At 41.6% G+C, this 15,476-nt stretch overlaps 1 protein-coding gene across 1 annotated transcript in view; it reads right to left on the bottom strand.

Moving 5' to 3' along the window:
- fbn1 (fibrillin 1) overlaps positions 1-15,476 on the bottom strand; it is a 326,717-nt gene that overhangs the window by 180,844 nt on the left and 130,397 nt on the right. Inside the window, exons 10-13 of the mRNA XM_033014876.1 lie at positions 15,166-15,366; positions 14,934-15,071; positions 14,620-14,739; positions 7,649-7,774 (exon numbers count right to left, since the gene is read on the bottom strand). Coding sequence (XP_032870767.1) covers positions 7,649-7,774; positions 14,620-14,739; positions 14,934-15,071; positions 15,166-15,366 — 585 coding nt within the window. The remainder of the gene's footprint in view (positions 1-7,648; positions 7,775-14,619; positions 14,740-14,933; positions 15,072-15,165; positions 15,367-15,476) is intronic.

The following is a 15,476-nucleotide window of genomic DNA, read 5'->3' on the forward strand; positions in this document are numbered from 1 at the left end:
AGCAGGAGGAGATTAGCAAGAGATACGACTGATTGGCTCTAGCCCAAGTGGGAGGAGAGAAGTGAGTCAGTGCTGGGAAAACAGTTGAAAACTGAGGAATTTGGTTTGTAAATTGGTAAATCAGGCAATTTATCAGTCAATTTAAGTAAGACTGCTCTTAGGGAGCAGCAGTGAGTGAGCGGCCTTGTGAGTGAAGTGCCCTGTGAGAAAAGTGTGAGTCTTTGGCTCGAGAGTCTTCGGAGAGGAGGCTGAGGAGAGGAGACTACGCAAAACACTGCAGAGGGAGAGACGAAAGAAGGAGATGTCAGGCAAGCTGATTCAGTGTGATGCTTGCAGTATGTGGGAGGTGAAGGACACCGCTGGTGCCTCTGGCTGCTACAAATGCGAAAAGTGCATCCAGGTAGAGCTCCTGAAGGGCCGTGTTGGGGAACTGGAGAAGCAAGTGGATGACCTCCGGTTCATCCGAGAAACGGAGTCGTTCCTCGACAAGTCCTACAGTACGATTGTTACACCTAAGGTACTGGAAGAGAGAAGGTGGGAGACAGTGAGAACGGGAGGGAAGCATGGAATGCCAACTTCCCCGGGGGTTGTACCTCTTGTGAACAGGTTCACCCACTTAGAAGCTGTCGGGACAGAAGAGGTGTTTACACTGGGCGGCGGACTGGCTTGTGATGCGAATAGGGCTGTTAAGCCAAAACCAAAAAGGCCTAAGGCAGGCAACGCCATTGTAGTGGGAGACTCCATTGTGAGAGGTACGGACAGGGGTTTCTGCGGCAACAGACGGGATGCGAGGATGGTGTGCTGCCTTCCTGGTGCCAGGATCCAGGATGTCACGGACAGAGTGCAGAAAATCCTCAAGGGCGAAGGTGAACATCCGGAAGTGGTAGTGCATGTCGGCACAAACGATGTCGGAAAGAAGGGGATGAATATTCTGCAGCGTGACTTTAGAGAGCTCGGAAAAATGCTGAAAAGCAGGACCTCCAGGGTTGTTATCTCCGGTTTGCTTCCAGTTCCTCGTGCTGGCGAGAGCAGGAACAGGGAGATACGGGACCTGAACGTGTGGCTGAGGAACTGGTGCACGGGGCAGGGATTTAGATTCTTAGATCACTGGGATCTGTTTTGGGGTAAGGGGGAACTGTACAAAAGGGACGGATTGCATCTTAACAGGTGTGGGACCAGCATTCTGGCAGGCAGGTTTGCCACTGCTACACGGGTGGTTTTAAACTGAATAAGGGGGGTGGGGTGTCGAATGGGCTAGTGGAGGATGGAGTTAAAGGGAAAGGGTTTCTTAAATGTGTGAGCGTAGAGACAGAGGGGTGTAAAATGAGGGTAGAAGCAATAGGTAGCAAGGTGAAAAGTAAAAGTGGCAGGCCGGAAAATCCAAGGCAAAAATCAAAAAGGGCCACTTTTCAACAAAATTGTATAAGGGGTAAGAGTGTTGTAAAAACAAGCCTGAAGGCTTTGTGTCTCAATGCAAGGAGCATTCGTGATAAGGTGGATGAGTTGAATGTGCAGATAGCTATTAATGACTATGATATAGTTGGGATCACGGAGACATGGCTCCAGGGTGACCAAGGCTGGGAGCTGAACATCCAGGGATATTCAATAATTAGGAGGGATAGAGAGAAAGGAAAAGGAGGTGGGGTAGCGTTGCTGATTAGAGAGGAGATTAACGCAATGGAAAGGAAGGACATTAGTTTGCAGGATGTGGAATCGGTATGGGTAGAGCTGCGAAACACTAAGGGGCAGAAAACGCTGGCGGGTGTTGTGTACAGGCCACCTAACAGTAGTAGTGAAGTTGGAGATGGTATCAAACAGGAAATTAGAAATGCGTGCGACAAAGGCAAAACCGTTATAATGGGTGACTTCAATCTACATATAGATTGGGTGAATCAAATTGGCAGGGGTGCTGAGGAATAGGATTTTTTGGAATGTATGCGGGATAGTTATCTAAATCAACATGTAGAGGAACCAACGAGAGAGCAGGCTATTTTAGACTGGGTATTGAGTAATGAGGAAGGGTTAGTTAGCAGTCTTGTTGTACGTGCCCCCTTGGGCAAGAGTGACCATAATATGGTTGAGTTCTTCATTAGGATGGAGAGTGACATTGTTAATTCAGAAACAATGGTTCTGAACTTAAAGAAAGGTAACTTTGAGGGTATGAGACGTGAATTGGCCAAGATTGACTGGCAAGTAATTCTAAAAGGGTTGACGGTGGATATGCAATGGAAGACATTTAAAGACTGCATGGATGAACTACAAAAATTGTTCATCCCAGTTTGGCAAAAGAATAAATCAGGGAAGGTAGTGCATCCGTGGATAACAAGGGAAATCAGGGATAGTATCAAAGCGAAGGATGATGCGTACAAATTAGCCAGAAAAAGCAGCATACCGGAGGACTGGGAGAAATTCAGAGACCAGCAGAGGAGGACAAAGGGCTTAATTAGGAAAGGAAAAATAGATTATGAAAGAAAACTGGCAGGGAACATAAAAACTGACTGCAAAAGTTTTTATAGATATGTGAAAAGAAAGAGATTAGTTAAAACAAATGTAGGTCCCTTGCAGTCAGAAACGGGTGAGTTGATCATGGGGAACAAGGATATGGCGGGCCAATTGAATAACTACTTTGGTTCCGTCTTCACTAAGGAAGACATAAATAATCTGCCGGAAATAGCAGGGGACCGCGGGTCAAAGGAGTTGGAGGAATTGAGTGAAATCCAGGTTAGCCGGGAAGTGGTGTTGGGTAAATTAAATGGATTAAAGGCCGATAAATCCCCAGGGCCAGATAGGCTGCATCCCAGAGTACTTAAGGAAGTAGCTCCAGAAATAGTGGATGCATTAGTAATAATCTTTCAAAACTCTTTAGATTCTGGAGTAGTTCCTGAGGATTGGCGGGTAGCAAACGTAACCCCACTTTTTAAGAAGGGAGGGAGAGAGAAAACGGGGAATTACAGACCAGTTAGTCTAACATCGGTAGTGGGGAAACTGCTAGAGTCAGTTATTAAAGATGGGATAGCAGCACATTTGGAAAGTGGTGAAATCATTGGACAAAGTCAGCATGGATTTACAAAAGGTAAATCATGTCTGACGAATCTTATAGAATTTTTCGAGGATGTAACTAGTAGCGTGGATAGGGGAGAACCAGTGGATGTGGTGTATCTGGACTTCCAGAAGGCTTTCGACAACGTCCCACATAAGAGATTAGTTTACAAACTTAAAGCACACGGCATTGGGGGTTCAGTATTGATGTGGATAGAGAACTGGCTGGCAAACAGGAAGCAAAGAGTAGGAGTAAACGGGTCCTTTTCACAATGGCAGGCAGTGACTAGTGGGGTACCGCAAGGCTCAGTGCTGGGACCCCAGCTATTTACAATATATATTAATGATCTGGATGAGGGAATTGAAGGCAATATCTCCAAGTTTGTGGATGACACTAAGCTGGGGGGCAGTGTTAGCTGTGAGGAGGATGCTAGGAGACTGCAAGGTGACTTGGATAGGCTGGGTGAGTGGGCAAATGTTTGGCAGATGCAGTATAATGTGGATAAATGTGAGGTTATCCATTTTGGTGGCAAAAACAGGAAAGCAGACTATTATCTAAATGGTGGCCGACTAGGAAAAGGGGAGATGCAGCGAGACCTGGGTGTCATGGTACACCAGTCATTGAAAGTGGGCATGCAGGTGCAGCAGGCAGTGAAGAAAGCGAATGGTATGTTAGCTTTCATAGCAAAAGGATTTGAGTATAGGAGCAGGGAGGTTCTACTGCAGTTGTACAGGGTCTTGGTGAGACCACACCTGGAGTATTGCGTACAGTTTTGGTCTCCAAATCTGAGGAAGGACATTATTGCCATAGAGGGAGTGCAGAGAAGGTTCACCAGACTGATTCCTGGGATGTCAGGACTGTCTTATGAAGAAAGACTGGATAGACTTGGTTTATACTCTCTAGAATTTAGGAGATTGAGAGGGGATCTTATAGAAACTTACAAAATTCTTAAGGGGTTGGACAGGCTAGATGCAGGAAGATTGCTCCCGATGTTGGGGAAGTCCAGGACAAGGGGTCACAGCTTAAGGATAAGGGGGAAATCCTTTAAAACCGAGATGAGAAGAACTTTTTTTCACACAGAGAGTGGTGAATCTCTGGAACTCCCTGCCACAGAGGGTAGTCGAGGCCAGTTCATTGGCTATATTTAAGAGGGAGTTAGATGTGGCCCTTGTGGCTAAGGGGATCAGAGGGTATGGAGAGAAGGCAGGTACGGGATACTGAGTTGGATGATCAGCCATGATCATATTGAATGGCGGTGCAGGCTCGAAGGGCCGAATGGCCTACTCCTGCACCTAATTTCTATGTTTCTATGTTTCTATGTTAACATATAAGTAGAGCAGATCTACAGAAAGGTACTTAAAAAATGAAATACAAGAGGCAAAGGGAGAGCATGAGAAAAAAATGAGAGGAAAACAGAGTCCAAAAATATTGTATAGTTACATGAAAAGGAAAAGGGTTGTAAGAAGAAAGATTAGGTCAACCAGAGAGCAAAAAGGAATTCTACACATGGAGGCAAAGGACATAGTTTATAGATATATCATGAAATAAGCCCTTCAGCTCACCGAGTTCATGCCAGCTATCGATTACACATTCACAAAAGTTCAATATTATCCCACATTCTCATCTACTCCATACACACTAGGGGCAATTTTACAAAGGCCAATTAACCAACAAACCCATAGGTCTTTGGGATGTGGGGGAAACTGGATAATCGTGAGAACATCTACGTGGTCACAGGGAGAACATGCAAACTCCATTCAGACAGCACCCAAGGTCAGGATCGAACCTGGGTCTCTGGTATTGTGAGGCAGAAGCTGTGTCACTGTGCCTCCATCTCCGCACTACCAGCTTACCACTGTGCCGCCCCTAGCTGAGACACTAAATTAGTACATCGATCTTCACCAAGGAATAAAATGCTGCTGAAATCTCAGCAAAAGAGATGGAGCTTTAGATTCAAAATTAATAGAAGGACGAGCGAGAAAGGCTAGTTGCCCTTAAAGTGAATTAACCACCCAATCCTGATGGGATGCAGCCTAGTTTTGAGGTAAGTAAGAAAATAAATTGCAAAGTCCTTGTAATATAATTTTTCAAATGAATGGAGATTGAGCAGTAGGACCTGATTGGGAAAAAAAGTATATTTCACATCCTCGTTCAAAGAAAAATATAAAGATAAAGACAACAATTACAGAGCAGTTAGGGATATTTTTGCCTAGCTAAAAATATAATTATCCATAGAGTTACAGACAGATTAGTGCAATAAAGTTCATAAAGCTCCCAAAAATAGTTTGCTAAAGTACCACTTCAAGACTCAATTAAAAAAGACATTAAACAGAGAAGAGTATAGAAAAGGTGCTTTCTTGAACGGAGGGGGGTCAATGCTCGGAATACTGTTGCCCTAGGTATACATTAATGACGTAGTTGGGTGTAAAAGTCACAATTTGTAGATGACACAAAACGTGCAAATGCAGTGAAGCATGATGGGATAATAGACTTTAAGGAAATATGGACTGGTGAAATGGATGGATAGGTGACAGATAAAATTTTAATCCCGGAAATGCAATATTTTTGGCAGTAAGTATTAAAAGAGGCAATATAAACCCGTGCATAAAATTCTAAAAGACATAAAAGGAAAGAGATTTGTAGGTATTTGTTCATCGTTGTTGAAAGTGTTAACGTAACTTGACAACGTGGGTAAAACGCATACGGAATCTTGACTTTTATGAATGTTAGAACAAAGAAAAAAATTTAAATTGCTGATGTCGGAAATCTGAAATAAAATCAAAGTACCAGTAACAGGTTTGGCAGCATCTTTGTAAAGAGAACAAGGGTTAAATTTAAAGAGAGAAAATGGTTAGTTTTCAGCGGGAGAGTGCGGAAAGGTTAGAAAGAACAAATCATATCTTTCTGATTGAGTGAGAGTAGGATTGTCATGAAGAGGTCAAGCTGTTGATCGTATAATGGGAGCAGTGAGAAATAGAAAAGTAAGAACAAAAGCTAACACAATGAGGGCAGTTAGAGAGTCAAACACAATCAAAGGAACAAAATCATTATAAAGTGGAGAATTAATATTTCCGACAAGGTGCTTCCTCCGAGCCGCGGTCACCTGCTCTGCATTTGGTTTCTTCAATGTTGAAGACAACACATCATGAGCACCGAAAGAGTATACTGGATTGAAAGTGCAAATGAACACTGATTCACTTGAAAGGATGGTTTGTGTCATTGGATGATGAGAACTGAAGAGGTGGAAGAACAAGTGTTTCGCTTTCTGAAGTTTGTTAAGACAGAGGAGCAGACTAGGCAGTCACAAAGTGAACAAAATGTTGATAAGGGTAGGGAAAAGCCGTCTGGTTGTGGGATTTTGTAGGAGCTGATAGAAACTGCGAAGGATGATCTGGTACATGCCTAGGATGCTGAGATAGAAAGTGAGAACCAGCGGAACGCTATCCTGCATTGTTCATGGGAGAAGGTGGTGAGACGTATATCAGAAATAGAAAAGATATGATCACGGGTCTGTCATTATAGCTGGGTTGAAGCCTTGATTTTGGAGGAAAGATGATATTTCATAGGCACTTATGGGGAAAGTCTTACCACGGAAAAAAATGATGGAGTCAGATAAACTGGAGAAATGGGATGGAATTCTTGCAAGAAAGTGTTGTGAGGAAGTATAGTGCAGATAGCTGTGTGAGTCCTTAGGCTTATAATGGATGTTTGACACTATCTGACCCTGTCAGATGGAGATACAGTGATCCAGAAATGTAAGGCTCAGAGGTGGACCATCTGAAGATGAGAAAGGGTAGAAATTGGCAGCAAAAGTGATGAAATATTTGTTCACGAAGTGAATTGTTCACCTTTGACGTGGAGAGAGCAAATGGAGTTGAAGGAAAGGTTTTTCAATGGGAGACTGGTTTTAACCAAATGAATGTTGGTGGAAGGCCTAAATGCAAGGAAGAAGTGAAGCTTCTGCAAAACATCCTGCAATGACATTAACTCCAGGAAGAAGTACTTTATTTATTTGGATAGACTGGGGGAGTTCTGTCATTCTCCTTGCAACAGGAGGTTGTAAGGAAATATCACAGAGGTATTTAGTATCAGGAAAGGCCAAGACAGAGAAGTTAGTGGGAAATTATCCCCAGCAGCGACAGGGTCAAGACTCAGGGGAACAAAGATACAATGATTGGGAAAATAATCAAAAATGACATGATATTTTTCTTTTTCCGCTCAGCAAATGATTAGAGTTTGGAATGTACTGCTGTAAGGAATTGTGGGGGCAGATTCAAATATAATGTTCAAAAATGAACTAGATAAATATTTTAAACGGGAGAGGGGGATTTGCATTGTCACGAGGGCAAAATTTTGTTTACATTGTATGGACTCAAATGAGCGAAAAGCCTTTTTCCATGTGGTAAACATGCTGTAATACTGAAACGTTACATGATTATTAATATCTTAAATTGAGATTACATTTTTAACAGGTATTCATATAAAACATATTAATTTGCTCACTAGTTAAAAAAAAATAAGTTTACAAAAATCTAAACAAAATACATCATAAAATTCAAATATTATATATTTTTATTTATATTTGTTGCATATTTCTACGCTACCTACCCATGCAATTTTTCCCATCTGACGTGAGTTGAAATCCAGCATTACAAATACAGTGGAAACTGCCTTCTGTATTCACACAACGACCGTGGTTACATATCTGACCATTCTGAACACATTCATCAATATCTGCAAAAACAACAGAATCCATCGATTTGAATCACAGAAACAAACATCCTTCCGAATTTTATATAGGACTGCTTTTAAGCAACTAGAAAATTATGTTACATATAATCTCAGCTATTGCCATATACAGATTTATCATGTAACCAATGTTTTAAAAATATTTAACTTGAGTTTGGAATGGATGCTAACCAAATTATTATAAATATGATATCAAATTTGACAACCTAGTCAATGGCGTTATTGAAATCCACATAAAGTAAATTTAGCTACTTTGAAAAATGCAAATTAGTCAGGCAGGAGTACTCCCAAACAATGCCCTGCCGACTATCCTTGAATAATTCTTGTGTCTTTTCGTACCATTGGTACCCAATTCATTTGAAAGTTATGTTCATGCTCTCAAGTCCAACATTTCCAAATTTATATTTCAAAGGGTAAAAGCACGATAGATCTAGGTGGGAGGCATGATTATAAAATTTGCAAATAATATGAAACATCAAAAATGTAGTGGATAAGATGTGGACAGTTGTTGGATTTAAGGTAAAATAGGATGTTGAAATGGGCAAAATCACTCATTCATAAATGATGCAATTTTGTGAACTGTGGATAAATAAATAAATTATTCATTTTAAACAAATCTGGCAAGGCAAATTGATAAAGTTGCTAAAAAGCATACAGGTCACAGGCTTTATAAACAGCGCAACAATAGAAACGATCATGCTGGAAATGTTGCTGTAGGTTTTGTGAGATTCGATTATAGGAGAAGTCAGAGTTGTACAGTACAGAGTGGGCCCTTCAGCCCACAACATGCATGCCGAGTTTTTTAACACATCAACACTAATTCCATTTGTCTGTTAAAGGACAGTATCCTTCTTTGAAATGTTTATTTAAATGTCCTAAACATCGTAATTGTATCCCATCCCACTGCCTTCTATGGCAGCACGTTCCAGATATCAACCGCTTTGCTTAAAAAATGTTCCCCTAAGATCCCTTGTAACTCTCCTATCTCTTACCTTAAAACAATCCAGATACCAACCGCTTTGCTTAAAAAATATTCCCCTAAGATCCCTTGTAACTCTATCTCTTACCTTAAAACTATGCCTCACTGTTATCAAGTACACCTATCACATCATCCCTTGCCCTCATTTCAGCCAGCATCTATTGGTGCCGTTCCTGCTAGCTTATAGAGACTGAAGCCGAAGCACCAATGAAGAAAATAATACAGCAGTGGCCTGTGGAGGCTAATAGTCTACATTTGACTGCCTTGAATTGGTAGACTGGACCATGTTCAAGACCACCTTATCCAGCCATTTGCATCAAGAAATGTGTTGATGATTATTCCAACAAAGCCAATTAGAGTCTACCCTAACCAGATACATTACTTGAACAGGGAGATTCATTCTCTGCTTAACTCCCGATCCGATGCTTTCAAAAGAGATGACCCTGTACTGTACGAGAAGGTTAAGTATGATATCTGTAAGGCTATCAGGGATGCCATGAGAGAATTTCAGAAAAAACTACAAGCTCAATTCAATCAAGCAGAAGCTTGGTGACAGTAGCAGGGGTTGAATATTATCAAAGACTACAAACTGAAAATAGGAGTGATCTATGCAAAGATGCATCTCTCCTGGCTGAGCTCAATGCCTTTACTCTAGCTTTTAACAGGTAAACAAAGTTCCACCAATGTGTGTACTCCCATCCCCTTCTGGTTCTGTTCTATACATCTTGGTGGCAGTAGTCCGATCAGCTTTCATGAAGGTAAACTTTCGGAAAGCGACCACCCCGATGAATCGTTGACGAGTTTTAAAATATTGCACCAATTAACTAGCCATAGTCTTGGTCAATATCTTCCACCTCTCATTTTCACAATTTAATGCCCAATCTGCTTCAAGGAAACCTCCACGATTCCAGTCCCAAGAAAAATAAAGTGACCTGTTTCAATAACTACTGCCCAGTTACTCATCATTTATTTACTTGCCTCTGTACTCCCCAATTTGATATTTGTAATAGAAAAAATCAAATGTGGTTAAGGTGCACATTGTCAGATTTTATTAAAGGCCATTTTTATACATTTTGGATTCACCAGGTAGAAATTACAGCTGTGTTTATACATAGTCCCCCGCATTTCAGGGCACCATAATGTTTGGGACACATGGCTTCACAGGTGTTTGTAATTTCTCAGGAGTGTTTAATTGCCTCCTAAATGCAGGTATAAGAGAGCTATCAGTACCAAGTCTTTCCTCCAGTCTTTACATCACCTTTGAAATTTTTTATTGCTGTTTATCAACATAAGTACCAAAGTTGTGCCAATGAAAGTCAAGAAAGCCATTATGAGACTGAGAAACAAGAATAAAACTGTTAGAGACATCAGCCAAACCTTTCGCTTACTAAAATCAACTGTTTGGAATATCATTAAGAAGAAACAGAGCACTGGTGAGCTTACTAATCACAAAGGGACTGGCAGGCCAAGGAAGACCTCCACAGCTGATGGCAGAATAATTCTCTCTATAATAAAGAAAAATCCCCAAACACCTGTCTGACAGATCAGAAACACTCTTTAGGAGTCAGGTGCGGATTTGTCAATGACCACAGTCCACAGAAGATTTCATGGACAGAAATACAGAGGCTACATTGTAAGATGCAAACCACTGGTTAGTCGCAAAAAAAAGATGGCCATGTTACAGTTTGCTAAGATGTACTTAAAAGAGCAACCACAGTTCTGGAAAAAAGGTCTTGTGGACAGATGAGATGAAGAATAACTTATATCAGAGTGATGGCAACAGTAAAGTATGAAGGAGAGAAGGAACAGACCAAGATCCAAAGCATACCACCTCATTTGTGAAACACGGTGGTGGGGGTGTTATGGCCTGGGCATGTATGGCTGCTGAAGGTACTGGCTCACTTATCTTCATTGATTGTGCAACCATTGATGTTAGTAGCATAATGAATTCTGATGTGTATCGACACATCCTATCTGCTCAAGTTCAAACAAATGTCTCAAAATTAATTGGCCGGCGTTTCATTCTACAGCAAGCAAATGATCCCAAACATACTGCTAAAGCAACAAAGGAGTTTTTCCAAAGCTAAAAAATGGTCAATTCTTGAGTGGTCAAGTCAATCACCCAATCTGAACCCAATTGAGCATGCCTTTTGTATGCTAAAGAGTAAATTGACTAGCTCCCAAAACAAGCATAAGTTAAAGATAGCTGCAATACAGGCCTGGCAGAGCACTACCAGAGAAGACACCCAGCAACTGGTGATGTCCATGAATAGCAGACTTCAAGCAATCATTGCATGCAAAGGATATGCAACAAAATACTATACATGATTACTTTCATTTACATGACATTGCTATGTCCCAAACATTGTGGTGTCCTGAAATGGGGAGACTTCATCAGTCTGAAGAAGGGTCTCGACCCGAAACATTGCCAATTCCTTCTCTCCATAGATTCTGCCTCAACCGCTGAGTTTCTCCAACATTTTGTGTCTACCTTCGATTTTACCAGCATCTGCAGTTCTTTCTTAAACAGACTATATATAAATACTGATGTAATTTCTACATGGTGAAACCAAAATGTATAAAAATGGCCTTTATTAAAATCTGAGAATGTGCACCTTAACCACGTGTGATTATTTTTCTATTACAAATCTCAAATTGTGCAGTACAGAGGCAAATAAATAAATCATGGATCTTTGTCCCAAACATTATGGAGGGCACTGTACATGTTTCAGTACTTTTCATTCTTATAAAGTTAAGACGGCATTGATTAACCTTTTCTCATATGACATAGACCCAGGAATTAATCTGGTGAGCTTCAGTTGAATTCCTTCTACCATAGGTATATTTCTCAAATATGGAAAACTAGACCAATGCACAACATTCCACATGCAATCTCACCAAGTGTCCAATACAAGTGAAGCAAGATATCCCTACTCTGATACACAAATCCTATTGCAATAGGTCAACTTATCACTCACCATTCTAACTGTTTGTTATATCTGCATAATAACATCTTGCAATTCTGATAGAAGGACACCCAGGTATCTGTGAACACTTGAATCTATCCAGCCATTTTCATTCAGTAATCAGAAAAACACCAGGGAACGAGCTGTTTTGGAATCTGGTGGAATGTGGTTTCAAGCTTTGATTTCTTCTATCTGATGGGAGAGGAAAGAGGAAATGACCACGGTGTAAGTGATCCTTGTTTATGTTGGCCGCTTCTCTTATAGTCATGGGCAGGGCAGTTGATAAACCAAGTTGTGATGCATCCTGAAAGGTGCTTCCCATGCTGCATGTGTAAAAGTTGGTAAGAGTCATTGTAGAATTTTCTTAGTCTTCTGAGGAAGTAGAGATGTTGGTGCAATTGTATTGGCCGTGGCATCAATATGATCAGAATAGGACAAGTTATTGGTGATTTTGAAACCCAGAAAATTGTCCACCTCCATTTCAGCATCTTTGATAGCGATTGGGGCATGTACAAAAATCCAGAAAAAAATAACCCATTGGATGTCCTTGCCATCTAGATCTAAACCTGATCAGCTTAATTCAATCCAGGATCCACATTAAAGTATAACCAGTTAAAATATACTGCTGGTTAAGGGATACGATAGAACTTTATTCATCCCCGGAGGGAAATTGTTCTGCCAACAGTCACAACACACAATAGACAATAGGTGCAGGAGTAGGCCATTCGGCCCTACGAGCCAGCACCGCCATTCAATGCGGACATGGCTGATCATCCCCAATCAGTACCCCGTTCCTGCCTTCTCCCCATATCCCCTGACTCCACTATTTTTAAGAGCCCAATCTAGCTCTCTCTTGAAAGCATCCAGAGAACCTGCCTCCACCGCCCTCTGAGGCAGAGAATTCCACAGACTCACCACTCTCTGTGAGAAAGTGTTTCCTCATCTCCGTTCTAATTGGCTTACTCCTTATTCTTAAACTGTGGCCCCTGGTTCTGGACGCCCCCAACATCGGGAACATGTTTCCTGCCTCTAGCGTGTCCAAGCCCTTAACAATCTTATATGTTTCAATGAGATTCCCTCTCATCCTTCTAAACTCCAGAGTGTACAAGCCCAGCTGCTCCATTCTCTCAGCAAAAGACAGTCCCGCCATCCCGGGAATTAACCTTGTAAACCTACGCTGCACTTCCTCAATAGCAGGAATGTCCTTCCTCAAATTAGGGGACCAAAACTGCACACAATACTCCAGGTGTGGTCTCATTAGGGCTCTGTACAACTGCAGAAGGACCTCTTTGCTCCTATATTTGATTCCTCTTGTTATACAGGCCAACATGCCATTCGCTTTCTTCACTGCCTGCTGTACCTGCATGCTTACTTTCATAGACTGATGTACGACCCCCAGATCCCATTGTACTTCCCCTTTTCCCAACTTGACACCATTTAGATAGTAATCTGCCTTCCTGTTTTTGCTACCAAAATGGATAACCTCACATTTATCCGCATTAATCTTCATCTGCCATGCATCTGCCCACTCCCCCAACCTGTCCAAGTCACCCTGTATTCTCATAGCATCCTCCTCACAGTTCACACTGCCACCCAGCTTTGTGTCATCTGCAAATTTGTTAATGTTACTTTGAATCCCTTCATCCAAATCATTGATGTATACTGTAAATAGCTGCTGGTAGACAAAAGTGCTGGAGAAACTCAGCGGATGCAGCAGCATCTATTGTAAATAGCTGCAGTCCCAGCACCGAGCCTTGCGGTACAAGGTGCACAAAAACTTGAGATTAAAATTAAATTAAAAGTGAAAAAAAGAAAGAAAAAGACAAGCAACTGTTGGCTGGCTGCAGTGTGCACAGTGCCTTAACCGGAACGAACAAACAAACGTAGGCTTATACCCTGGGCAGAGGATTCTTAAACTAGAGTGCCCCCCCCCCCCCCCCCCCCCCCCACACCAGGTCCCCCTTTGTACTCCCACCGTCCCTCACGGTGGTCCCCATATGCCAGGTTCTCCATTGTTCTTCACGGCGGTCCCCCCACGCCGGGTCCTCTATTGTTCATCATGGCGGTACCGCCACGCCAGGCCCCATTTTTTTCCCTCCCCACCCCTCACACTTATTGACCGTGAGTCTATCGTGGGGCCCCACCACCGCCAAGGCTCCCGCTGAGGCCCCACCGCTGCCTAGGTCGAGGAGGCTCACGCTGCCGACAAGGCTCCTACAGCCCAGACAGTCCTCGCTGCCTCTGGTCGGCAGCGCAGTTGATCGGAGGATCGCGCCCGCGCAGCTCTCCGGGACATAATTCACCCCACAGATGTGCAATAACATTCAGAAAGGGCATTCATGCAGAAATTCAAATCTCTGGGAGTGTACTCAAAATACCTCATGATAAAGTAAAATGGAATTTAGGAGAAACTTTTCAGCAAAAGTGTTTGGAATTTTATTTGCTAGCTGGAATTCATGGCATAGGAGGAGAGCATTTAGAATGTCACATGCACACTAGCTCAAAAAGTAACTTAAACAAATCTCTCCATGAAGTTCTCAGCATTTGACATTGAATGCAAAGTCATTTCAAGTGCTCATCCAGCAACCTATTAGACAGAATGGTTGAGAAGAATAGTACAGTTCAGTTTGAGGGAAGCTAGACAAAAACATGAGGGAGAACAAAATATAGGACATAAAGTGTTAGATCAGGAAAAATGTGGGAAAGCTAATGTAGTACACAAAATGTTTTTGCAGGCCAGTTGGGTCAATTTGTTTGTTTTTGTAAATTATACTTCATAATAGTCATGCATGATATTTTGGAAAATATCAGTATCTTTCAAAATAAAACAAGTATTGCAAGTTCAGCTTTAAAAATTATTAATAATTGTGTAAAGTATAACATACCCATACAAGTAATTTTAGTTGCAGTGCTCTGAAAGCCAGTATGACAACGGCAGAAGTAAGAGCCTTGTGTGTTCACACAGTCCCCGTGCATACAGGGATTGCTTATACACTCATCTACATCTGTTTAAAACAAAAATGTGACAAAACTGTGACAGAACATCAACATTATAGTTCAGTTGTGATAACGTCTAAAATTGTACCAACCTACATCAAACCTTGCGTAAGCACATTTCAGACTAAAAAGAGTTGATTAAAAATTGTCAGCAACACACAGAGATTAACATCAACATATCCAACAGTTATTCAAATCATACCAATGCATTCTCTTATTGAACCAAGTTTATAGCCTATATAGCACTCGCAACGAAAATTGGATCCAGGAAGGGAAATGCAACGTCCTTGGAAGCAGTGATTTCCAGTCTGACAGATATCATCAGTAACATTCAAAGTCCCTGCAATAGAAATGTTAGAACATTTTAAATGAAGTGACTTATCGCAAAACAATGTTGAATAGTCTTAATGATAATAATAGTAATAATAGCTTACTGAAAGGACTCTGTGCTGGAAAAGGCAAGGGATGTGTATCAGGTCCACCATATGGTTGTCCATTACGTGGCACGTCTATGGGGTCGATTGAGGGCCAATTAGGCCTGCGGGGTCCGACAGGTCCGATAGGTCCACCATCAGGCACAAATTCCGTTCTACGACCATTCCAAGTTATATCCAAGCACAGTTTAATATATTCTTCTGAAAGTATACAGGCAAATGTATATGTCATTATATTTACATGAATAACAGAAAGGAGCATTTTTTTTCACTTGAAATTGATTATTTAAAAAATTCTTGAATATACAAAT

This window comes from Amblyraja radiata, chromosome X (assembly GCF_010909765.2).
Source record: "Amblyraja radiata isolate CabotCenter1 chromosome X, sAmbRad1.1.pri, whole genome shotgun sequence".
NCBI lineage: Eukaryota > Metazoa > Chordata > Chondrichthyes > Rajiformes > Rajidae > Amblyraja > Amblyraja radiata.